At 32.0% G+C, this 15,331-nt stretch overlaps 1 protein-coding gene across 7 annotated transcripts; it reads left to right on the forward strand.

Annotated features, from left to right (window-relative positions):
- Positions 1-9,057: 9,057 nt before the first annotated feature.
- On the forward strand, positions 9,058-14,977 carry LOC101250134 (protein trichome birefringence-like 14). Of its 7 annotated transcripts, none has more exons than XM_026031989.2 (7): positions 9,158-9,250; positions 9,363-9,396; positions 10,987-11,214; positions 12,072-12,221; positions 12,654-12,812; positions 13,105-13,300; positions 13,744-14,977. In XM_026031989.2, exons 3-7 carry the CDS (start codon positions 11,070-11,072, stop codon positions 14,570-14,572), a joined length of 1,479 nt encoding a protein of 492 aa, XP_025887774.1. In that variant the 5' UTR covers positions 9,158-9,250; positions 9,363-9,396; positions 10,987-11,069; the 3' UTR covers positions 14,573-14,977. The 7 variants fall into 7 exon arrangements, with proteins under 7 accessions (XP_004243700.1, XP_010323992.1, XP_025887774.1 ...); XM_069286957.1 differs by having other exon boundaries at positions 9,160-9,250; positions 12,075-12,221; XM_026031990.2 differs by having other exon boundaries at positions 9,164-9,250; positions 10,996-11,214.
- The last annotated feature ends 354 nt before the right edge of the window (positions 14,978-15,331 follow it).

The raw sequence follows: 15,331 nt of genomic DNA on the forward strand, positions 1-15,331 counted from the left end.
TGGATTCGCCTTAGCCGGGGATCACCCCTTTTCGGTGTGGGATAGACACCGAATTCCATGAGTAGCTCACATGGTCTAAGATTTAGTTTAACCGGTGAATCACCTCTTTTCAGTGTGGGGGAGACACTGAATTTCATGTTAAGCTCGTTTGATTTTATTCCTAATGAGGTCACTATGAAATTAAAAATGATGATGATGATGGAAAGTATGTTCAAAGTGAGCAATGATGAAGAGATTCAGAATGTCAAGTTTTAATATCACACTGATGAAGTTTCAGCAAATAATGGGCACAACCAAATAAAATTGGCTTAGAATGACTTCTTATATGATGTCAATAAAGGGAAGTAGAAAACAATGTTAATTAAATACCTCATAACTTCTCTAATATGAAAGTAATGAAATAAATGGCATGACCAAAATAAAATGGCTTTTGAAATGCAATGAATATATCGTGTAAAGAATGACTCACTATAAGGTAGGGAAATCATTCCTTAGTCCTTGGATTACTTACATCGATTTATTGTGGGTATGGGACTACAATGAATCATTGCACTTGTAAGTAAAACATAGGACTAAAGGAATTATTGAAATACACAACAACAAAAAGAAAAAGATTGAAAATAAAACTAAGTATGGAGGACAGAGCACTCGCGTTAGGGAGACTTAAAATTTCAAATCTTCGCCTAAGGGGTTCTAAAATTATGTTGATGATACTAATGAATTGCAATCATATAGAAAATGAGTTGTGTGTTTTGAATGCGTTAAAATATATCATATTCATATCACAATTCATAAATAACAAATTAGGAAAGTCTAATAACTAGACTTTCCAGCAGTGGCATGTTGTTTAGGAAGAGCTTTCATTGATCATGCATAGCTTTATGTGTATGTGTGCATACACCCATACTTAGTACAAGTGGTGTACTAACCCCCTACTATTTACTATTTTTATAGGTGCAGGTCAGATAATAGATTGACAACACTTGCAGCGGTTTGGACTTCAGCGTTTCTCCAGACCATTTAGTAGGTCCTCTTGATTTCGAGGATGCTACAAGCATTAGTCCAACTTTAGATATAGACATAGCTAGTGGATGTTGTCCCTAGCGTTTCTTTCATATTTTATTTCGAACCTTTTGATGTAAGGCCATGTTTGGCAAACTATTTATTATATATTCATCTTCAATTTCGAATTGATTCTTTATGTTAGATGGTTGTGTATTGATGTTGAGCTTAGTATATAATGTTTAACACGTAATGACTATTTGAAGTCTATCTAAACTTCATACATATAAAAGTTTTAAATTTTCTGCTAAAATTAACCATATGAAAGTGATGAATGCAAGAAGAGGCTTGTCTGCGACCTCTGAGAGTTCAACGCCGCCGGTTGCGGTCCGGATTCCAGAATCTGGGTCATTACAAGGGTAAAGTTACAGCGTTTCTTAATGCAAGTGCAAAGTAATAGATGACATATAAATGGAGCCGAGGAAGTACAATTTTTCTATATTGTATTGGTATCATTATATATTTAAATATATATATATATATATATATATATATATATATATAGAGAGAGAGAGAGAGAGAGAGAGAGAAAGAGAGAGTATTACTATCATTAAGGTTTCTTGTTCAGAAATTACTCATTAGTCAATGGTACTATAAGAGTACATGTGTATTGTTGTGGTAGCATATTATATATATATATATATATATATATATATATATATATATATATATATATTGTTGTGGCATCATTAATGTTTCTTGTTCAGAAATTACTCATTAATCGATGATACTATAAGAGTATATGTATATTGTTAGTTAGAAAACTATATAAATGGTCCATAAAATTCAAAGTAATTACAAGTTCATCCCCAAATCTAAAATAATTCTCGAAAATACTCATTCTTTCATAAATACTTACAACACATATCCCTCATTCATTAAGCTTGATAATTTTCATCTAACTAATAGTAAATCAGTGTCATATACTGTATTGGTATCATTCAAACTGATAATTTTCGCGTGAATGATACTAAGACTTTGTTTGACATTGTTGTTAGAGAGAAACTAAACAATTATTTTGAGAGAGAAAAAAACGCTTCCGTTAAAAAAATTACGTCTTTGACAAATCACTCAAAGTGCTTTTAAATGGAAACGAAGTTTTCCTTATGTTGGGAAGAAACTAAAAAATTAAGCTTTTAAAAAAAAAGCAGAAACAGAAACAAAAAATTACTTTTCTCAAGATTAGAATATTATTTTCATAAATACATATTTAACAATGAATTTCTTATTAGTTAGTTAGCATATTTCATAAGTTTGAATAAATTTTAATTGAGAATCTTAAAATTTTATTTTATATAATAAATTTTTTAATTTATTTTACATTTATATATTATTATTTAGATATTGTATTTTATTTTGTAGAATAGAAAAAAGGTAACGACAATATTTTTATAATATCAGAAAAAAGAAAGAAAACAACAACAATTAATTTAAAAAATTAAATTAAATTAAAATTTTATAATAGATCTATAAAATAACTTTAATATTAGAAGTACATTAACAATTGTCATTTGTTGTAATTTGACTCTTAAAGCACATTTTAAAAAGATTAGTCAAACACAATTTGCTTATGAAAAATAATTTTCAAATGAATTAATCAAACATATATGTTTTTTTTTTTAAACAGTTTTCTAAAAAGCCATTTAAAAAAGTGCTTCTAAAAATAAGTTGGATTTAGTAGCAATGTCAAACAAGCTCCAAATCAGTATCATATAATGCATTGATATCATTAAGGTTTCTCGTTCAGAAATTACTCATTAGTCAATGGTACTATAAGAGTATATGTATATTATTGTGGTATCATTGACATTAAGGTTTCTTGTACAGAAATTACTCACTAGTCAATGGTAAAATAAGAGTATACATATATATTTTACGATAGTTTTCCTATTTAGAAATTACTCATTACTCAATGATACTATAATAGTATATACTCTTGTAGTATCATTGACTAATGAGTAATATCTGGACAAGAAATCTTAATGATAATATTGACTAATGAGTAATATCTGGACAAGAATTCTTAATGATAATAATACTATATATATTGATTTAGTATCAATTAAGCAAAATTATCACCCTTAATGATACCAATACAATATATTATATAGAGGTTAAACGAAATTATCAGCTTCAATTATACCAATACAATATACGAAATTGATTTAGTATTAGTTAAGCGAAATTAATTGGGAGGGGGTATATAATATGATTATTTATTGGGGTATGAATGTAAAGGTGTATATGTTTTTACTTATTTTGCTTTTCATGGGGTATTGCTTAATTTCGAGAAATTATGCGGATAAATAAACATATACTAGTTAATTAGCTAACATAGTTATAGTTTAAATTAATTATCACTCACAAACTCTTTTTAGCTATAATTACGTACATTTCTCTCGTCTTTTTCCTCCTTCCGCCTCTCTCCTTTCTTATACATACACAAATACAAATTATACACATTAGCATGAGTGAGAAACGAGCAGATCGAGTCGAATATGAGTAGATGGAAAATAAGTTATATAAAAATGAATAAAATATTCGACTCAACTCATATCTTAAATGGATAAAACACTATTTATCTAATGAATAATATGAATATCCATATTGCCCATATTATCCATGAGTCAAGTTTCTCGCATGCTCAATGAGCTCCAAAATGACCAAGTCATAAAGCATTTAAAGACATTAAATGATCAATTTGGATAATGAAGATAGCTAAATTAGACAATTGTGACTCGAACACTTCTATCAAATGACAATTAAGTCAGTCTAATTCACCAAACTTGTTAGGAAAAAGAGATATATTTGTGAACTTTACAGAAAATTATTTTGTTTTTTACTCAATCAAACTCAATTTTTGCATCAATGTAGTTATTTTGCTTCTCGGTGATATCCACAAAATTCCAAGAATATTTTTACTAACTCTTGGTGATTTCTGCTATTGTGGATTGACTTTTGAGATGTGATGATTTGATAGAAAAAGAAAACAAAAAAATAAGATCGTAGGTATGCATAAACTTGTAGATATCTAATATAATATGTCATATGTAGGATATTGAAAAACTGAATTTGTTTTCTCACATATCTCACACACACAGAGTTTAGAGAACTACTACCATGTAGCTCCAGATCCATTTCCAATGAAAATTAACTCAATGTTATAATACAAACACTCTCGATGTGCTGCTATTAGAAAAGATAACAATTCTCTTGGTTAATGTAGAGATTACCATTATCAACAAAAATAATTACACCTAACATGTTCTGCTATTAAATGAAGAGGATGATTTTTGGAGATACAGAAATAACAAACATGTAAACCACTTCACTAATTGTAACTTAAGAGCGATATGCTAAATCACTCGATCGAATTTGAAAAGATTCATATCGAGTACATTTTAACTAAACTAGCAAATAGAGGTAAAAAGTGTATTTAAGACAATTAAAAAAAGCTACTATGTAAGTTACTTTAATTACATCATATATTATTATAAGTATGAATCTCTAAAATGAAAGTTGAATTACTATTTTACCCCTATACTAAATTAAAAAGTAATAAAATATTTTACCCAAATATAAATTAAATATCTAATTAAATAGTAATATTTGAATTACATAATAGAAGAGCAAAATGAGAAGTTCAGCAGTCTACTCAATTACTATGTGTGAAACAACGAAATAGGATGAACACTAATAAAGTTTCAATTAATATAGAAGTTGAAATGTATTTTGCTAATTATGAGAAGTTGAAAGGAATCAAATTAAGTAATTGAGGAATATCAAAGAGTTTTTATCAACAAATCTTCAAGACTACACTATATAAACATACTCAATATTAGTCATTCAGCATAAGCTTCCATCATTGAGTGGGTACAAAAGTGTCTTCTAATTTTCAGGTACAATCTTATTAAGTCTAGATTTTTCCGTTTGATTTTCGAACTTCATTTGAATGATAACTTTCTAATTTTTTTAATATGTAAAATAAATAGCTTGAAAGGTATAATCACACATAAAAAATTGAGTGTTGTACACATATGATTTGATGTTGAATGATGATCAACTCTCTTTGAAACTCTCTAAGCATAGTTTCCCGCAGAAAAGAAACCATGTTATAAACTTTTAAACTATTAATAATAAATTGAAATTGCAGTTGTTTGCTAGCAAAATATATCACATTTTCTTCAACAAATCTAGCAACTCCAAGTCTTCTCTAGCAGTGATGGATAGTAGTTGTAAGCCTATAAATGTAAGTCTAGGTATATTTGAAAGTTTCTAAGGAAGTAGTTACATTTGTAACAACACACATTAAGGATGCAAGAAGATTTTAAGTAACGTCACATTTTCCCTTTTTAATTCTTTAACTTGATGTGTCTTTCTTGGAATATTTTATAAATATTGATATCTAATCATCTTTTGATTGATCAATGTCATGAATTTTAGTTGTTGATGTTTGTCTGTACATTTAATTGCTTATAAATGGGTAAGCTATGGAAACTTATCTAATGTACAGTAGATCGAAAATATCGAGAGAACACTCAAAAACATCATGTTCTCCTAATAGTTTATTATATACTTTTTCTTTTTTTTTTATTGATTTTTTATTTGGGATACACGTGCAATGCACGTGCCCGAAGACTAGTATTCTAATAAATATGAAGTTACTTACTTCCATTACACATTCTAATAAATGTGAAGTTACTTTTATTACACATTTTGATAAATTTAAAGTTACAAATCTAAGTTCAGAAAGATGAGAACAGTTGATCATAAATTGTTATCAACAACAGAGAGTACTAAGAACAATATAAAAGAAAGGCAGAAAAATGTGAGTTGCTCTCAAGTCTTACCTCTAATTTTATCAACATAAGGTTGAAGGTCAACAACAATCTCATATTCATCAGAATCTGATTCAAATCCTTCAAGATCTTTAATACATTTTAAAAAAACAAGTCGTTACAGTTCTAAATGTAAATTCACTATATTATGTTAAACAAATAAAACTAGAGAAGATAAATTTGCCTTCTTGTCCACATATTCAATTCCTAGTACATAGTTTCGCCTCAACATTTGCAGAAAGAATAGAACTTCAAACTTTCTAATGATACGACTTCCGGTGCTAAATGAAAATTCAGAGGCTACTGTAGTGATGGCACACTCAAAATATCACGTGCCATTTATGAAAGTTCTGGATAACTTAGTTTGTTATCCTTCCAAATTCAAGTGCATCTAGATTCTGATTTGTTTTACTATCAATGTTAACTTCTTCCAACTATAACTCTGATTGTGTTTTACTGATACTCGACTCTAATTGACTTTGAAACATATCAAACTCCTTAAATGCTTCAGTGATTTGAATTTCTACTACTACTACAAACATGCTCCTTCAGTAATGAAGTTGACAACGAGGTTGTAGTAAATGGTATGAAGTACTCCTCGAATAATAACTTTAAATTATCTTTGAAAACCTTTACTTTTTGATTAGCCGCGTCAGAAACCATTGCAATAGATAAAATAATGTTATATAACTCCCAAAATTTTAAAACTTCTTTAACATAGAAGTGACCATCTAAGTCATCATTTGATCTTTACTTCTTTTGTGTTCTTCCAATAGCATTTCAATTTTTCATATATTATGAACATAAAAATTTGTTGTGGGGTACTTGCATCTAGAAAATAAAGTTGTGATATCATAGAATGACCTACAAAATGTAGCTACAATCTGAACCTTTTTCCACTCATCTTCAAAAATGTCATGTCTAAAATCAGGATCAACCAAGTCATAATGAATATATGTCTGCTGATACAGAAGAACACTTTCAATCATTTGATAGGTTAAATTTCATTGAATAGGCACAGCTTGGCATAGCTTTTTAGAACATGGTAGACCAAGGTTACTAAGACACTCTGCAAATTTCTCTAGTCTTACTTCTGAATTCTTGATATACTTAACACCATCTCTAATTTTTTTTATCAACTGCATCAATCTTCGCTAAAATCACCTTAACAACTAAGTTAAGAATATAATTTCCACAAGGAACATGAAACAACTTTCCCTCACAAACTAATGAACGCATCAAAGACAAATGATTCTTCAAAACATCAACCACACCTTTATTGCAAGTAGCATTATCTAAAGTAAGGGTAGAGATTTTCTTTTCGTTTCCTCACTCTTTAAGAAAATCAATTAATAAATGACCTAAAACTACACCCGAATGTGGAGGAGGAACATGAAGAAAAATCAAAACCCTTTTCTGTCAAACACACATATAACCACTAGATACTAATGAAATCCACATGTCAGATATCAAACACACTCTACTAGAAATCAATACAAGTTCAACTTTTAGAAGTTCTTTTTTCTCTAGCATTCAAATTTAAGATGTCCGACTTGGTTGTGTTTCTTGATATATGCATCGCTATTGAATTTAAATACGAATGAATATTCCTTGTGCCTTTGTGCTCTACAAAATTAAAAGCATAATTATGCCAACATATATCCAATGACATCTTCTCTCGATGAGTTTTTTGATCTATTGACCGATTTTGACCCTCTTTAGCCTTATCTGGATTATATTTCTCCAGATGATGCTTTAGATTTGTTGTTCCAAATATAGGGCCTATTGCAAATTTTTTTTATAGATCATGCATTAAACTTCATACTATTCGTCAATAGAATTAGACTTAAGTTTAATAAAATAATTTCAAACAACAAATGTTTTCCTTTTTGCTCGTATCAACGAAGTTACAGTACTTCGTTCACAAGACTCTTCATTGCATTCCATTGACATATCACCCTAATTTTACAAATCATAAACAATGAGTCATACATACAAATAACAAAATCAACTCATAAGAGAACAATCAATAAAATAAGAATATGAAATGAACCAAAAGTTACTTTAGCTTTTCACAAACTATGTCTATAATCCAAATCTATTTCACACTATTGAGGGAACTACTTCTTTGTCCTTCAACCTACCATAGACTTCTTTCTTCATTTGAGTTTGAACCAGGTATGCTTATAGAGGCAGGGTTAAGAAGTAGTTGTACGCACGATTAGACGTTATATTTACACATAAATCAACCTTGAAAAAATCACATAGCTCAATCAAACAGACCCCAATTCACTAACTACATCTAAAAGTTGAACTAAAAGAAACAAATAGAAAGTCTACCATCAAATCAATCAAAACAACAAAGCAAAGTATCACAGCAACAACAACAACAAAAATAGAGAAGGAGAAAAGAGAGACGAAGACAGAAGTAAAGGTGAAGGAGAGAGTCTCACCAAAGAAATCACCGGAGCTGAGACAACTTTGATTGATGGAAGATGATGAAAAGCTGAAGCAATTTTGTTCGCGTGTGATTCAAATTTCTACCCTATTTTCTCGTTACAGTAAATGGACTTTCTTTAGAATTTACCCATTTAAGTACTCATATTTTAAATGGGTAATATGAGTTGGACTCATATTTGACTCATTTTAAAAGCATTGGGTACCCACCCAATTTAATGGGTAAAAATAAATGGGTATCCATATTTTTTATTCATTTTGCCATTCCTATACACATATATATACGATATATGACATATATAAATACAATTCACCTATTTTCACTCTCTGTTGTCTCTCACTCGCATCTCTCCTCCTTCTCCCAATCTCTCTCGCATCTCTCTTCTCTATGTCAATCTCGCTCGCCAGATATACATATGTACACCAATTACATTGACAGATATACATATAAAATTGGCATATATACAAATACAGTTTACCTCTCTCCATCCTCTACCCTCTCTCCTCCTTCTCTCAATCTCGTTTATCTTTGTCTTCTCTCTAATATGTAGCTATATATCATAATTAGAAAACTATACCTATAAAGCCTAGCTAAGTTATCTTGTTATGGCTATTTGCGAAATTTCTCCATAATTATATACTCATAAAATTTCTACACGAAATCGTTTGCAATTTAAAAAAATTACATAATTATAATTCATGGTAATTATATAATTTTTTTGGCATTTCTAACAAGTGCGTAATTGTAGCCCAGCTGATTTCTAAGTTAAAAGTCAAAGTGTTATATAAATAATTTCCTTCATTTTCCTCTATCCGCGATCTCCTCTCTGTTTCTCCATTGGCTCTTCCTTCTTCTCCAGCTATCTTCTTCACCTTCAAACTTAGTATTCTGAGTTAATTTTTTCTTCTAAACTTCAATTTTGCATCATTATTGCATAAAATTTTCGAAACTGAATTCAATTTTTTTGTTATTTGCTAAAGAAATTATCGTTTCTGATCAAATAGGAGGATTCGGAGGTTAGATTTCAGGCGTTTTCAGGTATGCATTTCTAGATTGTTGTATTTAGATTCACATTGCCGTAATTCTGTTTGTATTTGTGAATTTTCATTTGCCAATTTCTTAAATATCCATATTCTTGTTGTTGAATATTTCGCGTTGTGTATGTTATATAATATCTTCATCAGTATTTTCTAGGGTTCGCTCACTTATCATTGTAACTTGTGTAGATGTGTTTTGAACAGAACCAGAAATTTTGATAAGTAATTTCGTAAGGATCTACGAATTGTCTTGTTTTCTGGGTTTTTGTTAATGCATTTTTTTAATGTTAAATAATTCCTTTTTTTAATTTTTAAAAACTAGCATTTGGAACTAGTTTTGACTTTATAAGTTAACACTACTTGAGGGGACAAAGACCATCGATGAATCTGCTGCAATCTGAACTTCAGTAGTTGATGTGTGCTTACGGAAAAAGTAGCTCGGTGCTTTGTTCAAAACTGAAGTGATTAGGAACAAAACCAACATTATTTCTTTGATGTTCAGATGAGTATAAATATTCAAGTAATTCATGAGAATTCAAAGAACAGCTCTAGAATTCTAGAAACAGGTATTTGGTTATATTGGATCATCCAAAAATGCAGCTGGACACATGTCAGGTTCTCCGAAAATGGGTAACTTTTGGACGATCTGACATGCAAAGGATCTAAGCAAGTAATATGTTAGAAGAGAGCAGCATATGCCCTCACTTAAATGCTTCCATCACCACCTATAGATAGAGGTGGTCATTTTGAGTTATGATCAAGCAAGAAGTGAGCAATCAAGAAAGAACGTGTAAGAGAAAATGTGATAAATAAGAAAGAGCAACAATTAGAGCTGCTACAGTGTGAGCAAAGGGAAAAATTGCATTGAAAAGATTTATAAGACCGAAGTTGCTTTGTAGTTTGAAATGATAACATTCAAGTTGGGAGAAACTACTTGTATTCAACATTAAGATGCAGGGTTAAATGGAGGTTAAAAAGATCTTATAGATGGCAAAGGCAGGGTCAGCTTGGTCATGAAATTAGGTGGGGGAACCCAAAAAGGGCCCTTGGATATGGAGAAGGAAGCTAAAGGAAGTATATCTTCTGCTGATCTAGGAGGAATCTCAAATGTTGACAATTTGATTGTAATTTCATACAAAGGAAGGTTTTTCTTTATCATGCATCTCAAATGATAAGAAGGTTTTACATCTCATATCTGTACTAATTAATGATAAAGGGGACATAGAAGTAGTTTTGGACTTAATTTTACTGTGAGCCTACAACACCCTCATTACCCCCTATATAGATAAGAAGAGAGGGTAACTGTAAGAGTGTTAGTTTCCTTTTGATTCTCTCTCTCTCTATCACTTCTACTTATTTTTTTTGTTTCAAGCTTGTATTTCTACTTAATTAACTCAAACAAACTTTACAGCATAATTGGTGGCTAGTAGAAAATTATTGTCTATCTGTCATGGAGGTGGCTTCTTATATATTTCTGTTGTAAATTTTTGTTGTCTATATCAGGAGTCTAAAATTGTCCTGTGAATCTCTAATCAATTTCTTTCCACCAGAACACTATTTTCCAGTCTTGCTTTAAACATTTCCCTTTCAGCTATTTCAGATTCTAAACTGAAGTGAACAGAACATCCATTATGCTGGAATGACTTCAAGTACATAAGATCCTATGCATTGAGGATGAAGGGAGGTTTAAAGGTTCCACTGATCTCTCTCATCCTTATTGGATTTGTCTGCGCCAGTATTATTATTTTGGCATACGTGAAAAGCCCTTTTCTCTCTTATTGGACATCATCTCAAGACCGTGTCTTCCAGATTTCTCCAGGTTTGGCATAAATTCTCTTTTGACATTTTCCATACCATTGGTAATTCATTTTCCACTTTAAATTAGCAAATATGTTGACCCATTTGAAGATAAGGTAGTGTATATTAGGTCATAAAAGTTGCTGTTATTTGGCAGTTCAACCTTTTTATTTTTGTGAGAAAAAATCTCTTTGCATCTGTTTAGTGGTATGAAGCATTCTTTTACTGAGATGCAGTTACGAGCCAGTGGTTGCATAAAACTCAATACCACTGGAGCAGCCATTGTAGATAACACGTACCAGAACAAATCATGTCTAAATAAACAAAGGTGTTTTATTTACGCTGGATCACATTGCTGTATTCGAGTTGAGATGACATGAAACTTGGCAGAAGCTCTTTGTTGTGGATACCTCTCACCTGGTTGATCTGCTTGAATTATGCTAAAACATAAAGCTTCTTTTCTCAACTTTTTCCCAGTAAATTATGATATCATCTGTTTCTTCAACAACTTTAAGTAATAAGGCTACTAATCTAAATTCCCCACTTAGTGGATACGTCCCATTAAAGATCCTACCTTGACTTTTCTAGGTATTGAGAGTGGAATGTTTGGATTAGTTGTCTTATGCATTTTGGTGCATAAGTGTTCTAACATAATGTTTCAAATATAAAAAAGTTGAATATTAATCGATCGGATGTCATGTAGAGTTTGAAACAATAAAATATAGTATGATTTGACATCAATTTAAATGTTGGAGGGAGGAAAAAGCTTTCCTCTTTAAGGTACGTAGTTGTTTTGGGACAAACCAAAAAGTTAAATAGAACTTGATGGAAATGTTGCCAAATCCTATTGGAGCACTTATCTATTCTTTGTTTCTCTAGCAGATTATAAAGTGAAAGATGAAGAAGTTTTAAAAGAAAGAAATAGATCAGGGCAATCAGAAGAAAATGTGAACTTTGAATCTGCCATTTCACACTCTTCAATGAAGGATAAGGTGACTGAAGAACCAATTACTAATACTGAGATCGAAGGTACAGTATGTTCGAGTACTATCTTTCATTTTCCTGCGTGCCTCAAATCATGAAGAATTAGTGGTAATAGTACAGTAATGTGTCAGTTTTCTATCCTTCAAATGTGAACTTCCCTTTTCCTGAGTTGTATGAATAAAATAGCTCCTAATCTGCTTATTGTATTACTGAATCTGTTGCTTCCAGCTCCTCAACTTTTATTAATGCTTACCAAAGTGTGAGTTTTAGGGGGGGGGGGGGTTGCCCTTCTCCGAACCCTGCTAACTTGAGATGCTTTGTGCACCCGGTTCCTTTTTACAGTGTTATTTCTTTGCAGTAAAGAACTATTTTCACTGGTATCTATTCATGTTTTGTACTATCCTTGTACTCTGAGATACCATTGTGGTTAATCAATCACTAGTCTCCACAGCTTCATGTTTTTATGGTCCTTTTCAGGAAGTGTAGGTATTCCTCTCAACTTTACCCAAAAAGGAGGAGATTTAAAAGCCTTGGGAGAAAAAAATAGTTCAAGAGAACAGGAAAATGAAGTCGCTGCTCCACTGGATTCTGCAGGCGTCGCTATAGAAAATATGACATCTGATTCAAAAGATCATGGTGATTATCATTCTATTTGATTCTTTGGTTCCTGCTCTTTAATGTTATTTATCTGTAAATTTTATCTTAATGTTCACAAAACTTGAATCTTGATGGATTTGAGTCATTTGATTTAAATGTCTTTGAATTAAATCCTAATTTCTTTCCTTATATAATTTTTTCACTCTTTCTTTGGTTCTGGATAATCTGAAAAATGGTCTTGTTTGCCAAGCGACGTATCCTTAATTGTTTGGTGAATTTGTTACAACGGTTAGTAAGTAGTTAGTTACTAATACCTTATCTTAATTTCCAGGTTGTAATTATGCTAAAGGTAGATGGGTCACAGATGATAGTCGGCCTTTATATTCTGGATTTCGCTGCAAGCGGTGGTTGTCAGCCATGTGGGCTTGCCGCTTGACACAGCGTACGGATTTTGAATACGAGAAACTACGTTGGAGACCAAGGGATTGCGAGATCGAAGAGTTTACAGGTGTTAAATTCCTGAAAAGGTATATTCTTTTTTTCTGAAACTGATCAACATCTGATGCTTGCAATATGTATAACCTAAGAAAAATTCTTATGAGCTCTATTAGAACTTTCTCTCTTTTTCTGAGTAGCATAAGTACTGTACCTACCATGTCTTGTCATGTATTTTCCTAGAGCAGAAGAGTGAGCTTGACTGAACCCACCCAACAGATTAGCACTTATATCGCACATAAACTGCAAGAAATTGTGACTATGGAACTCCATTATGTAGCGCTTGTTGTCCTCATCTCTCGCACATCCTAATGTCTGAATAGAGAAAATTCTTTTTGGACAACTTTTCCACGTCTAAGTTTCTTGTTGCATAGAAATATTGCAGTCTTCTCTCTTCCTCAAGTCTTCATGTGATACTTAGTTGACTTCATGACTCTTTCTACATGGAATTTTCTGAACTTGGTTGTGGATCTAGGATGGAGAACAAAACTCTGGCCTTCATTGGGGATTCCCTTGGCAGACAACAATTCCAGTCGCTTATGTGTATGATTACTGGTGGTGAAGACAGACCTGATGTTCTTGACGTGGGACGTGAATATGGTCTTGTAAAGGCTCGTCATGCTGTACGACCTGATGGATGGGCTTATCGATTTCCAAGGACCCAAACAACTATTCTTTACTATTGGTCTGCTAGTTTGTGTAACTTGACACCCATTAATGCCTCTAACCCTCTTACTGATTATGCCATGCACCTGGATCGTCCACCTGCATTTTTAAGTCGTTTCCTACCCAGATTTGATGTCCTTGTTCTTAACACAGGACACCATTGGAATAGAGGCAAGCTTAACGCCAACCGATGGGTCATGTATGTGGATGGTGTTCCTAACACGAACAGGAAAATAGCAGATATTAATGGTGCCAAGAATCTTACAATTCACAGTATCATTAAATGGGTAGATTCACAGCTGCCAAAATACCCTGGTCTTAAAGCATTTTACCGGTCTATATCGCCCAGACATTTTTTTAATGGAGATTGGAACACTGGAGGCACCTGTGATAACACCACTCCGCTTTCTGGTGGAAAGGAGGTTGTACAAGACGAATCTAGTGATGCTGGTGCAGCAGCGGCTGTAAAAGGAACAGCTGTGAAGCTTTTGGACATCACAGCTTTGTCTCAGCTGAGAGATGAAGGTCATATATCTCGATACAGCATCAGATCAACACCTGGAATGCAGGATTGTTTGCATTGGTGCTTGCCTGGTGTTCCAGATACATGGAATGAAGTTCTTTTTGCTCAACTTTAATATTGCAAGACCGGCAAGGAACCAGTGCTTCAACATTGATCTCTTCAACACTAGTGCAACATGAATTGAATTGAATAATGTCTTGGATGATTTTGGCAATTGGAGCTTGACAAGTTGGATTCAGCTTTGATACATGGGGATTGCTGATCAGACAGCAGTTTGCACCATATTTTAGGAGTAGATGAGTTATACATTATTTTTGGAATTTATAGTTTGGTTTGTCCTACCATTTGTTAGAGACTAGATTCTTTGAGGGGTTGGGGTACGGAAGAGGCTTGACCCTTGACATGTACGGTGAGTTTGTAAGACATGAGAGTGTACTTGGAAGAACAACACAAGGGGATTTTTCTAGTGATCAGATGATGCTTAAATCCTAATTCATTTTTATCCTTTTATTTATAAAAATCACGACCACCTAAATTTTTCTATTTTATCTTGTTAATTTTTCAAAACCTTGCAGGCTAAAGCTACTATAACATAGTCTTTAAAGCTTAGAAAGAGGAGAAAACAGAAAAATCCATATATAAGACTACTCATTACTCCCTAGTTATGACATTATTGTTTATGTTTCAGTTTCTAACCCAAAAACTTACCGGATGTAACATATATGTTAAATATATATATACCTATATATAAAGACATAAAAAGTTGTTTTGAATTTTCAATAAAAACACCTTAATTTTGCAACTTTTCTATTATTCCACTAAACAATTTTGAATAGATATTATTATATCTTTTTCGCGTCCACCTGACATAGAG

This window comes from Solanum lycopersicum, chromosome 7 (assembly GCF_036512215.1).
Source record: "Solanum lycopersicum chromosome 7, SLM_r2.1".
NCBI classification, from domain to species: Eukaryota; Viridiplantae; Streptophyta; class Magnoliopsida; order Solanales; family Solanaceae; genus Solanum; species Solanum lycopersicum.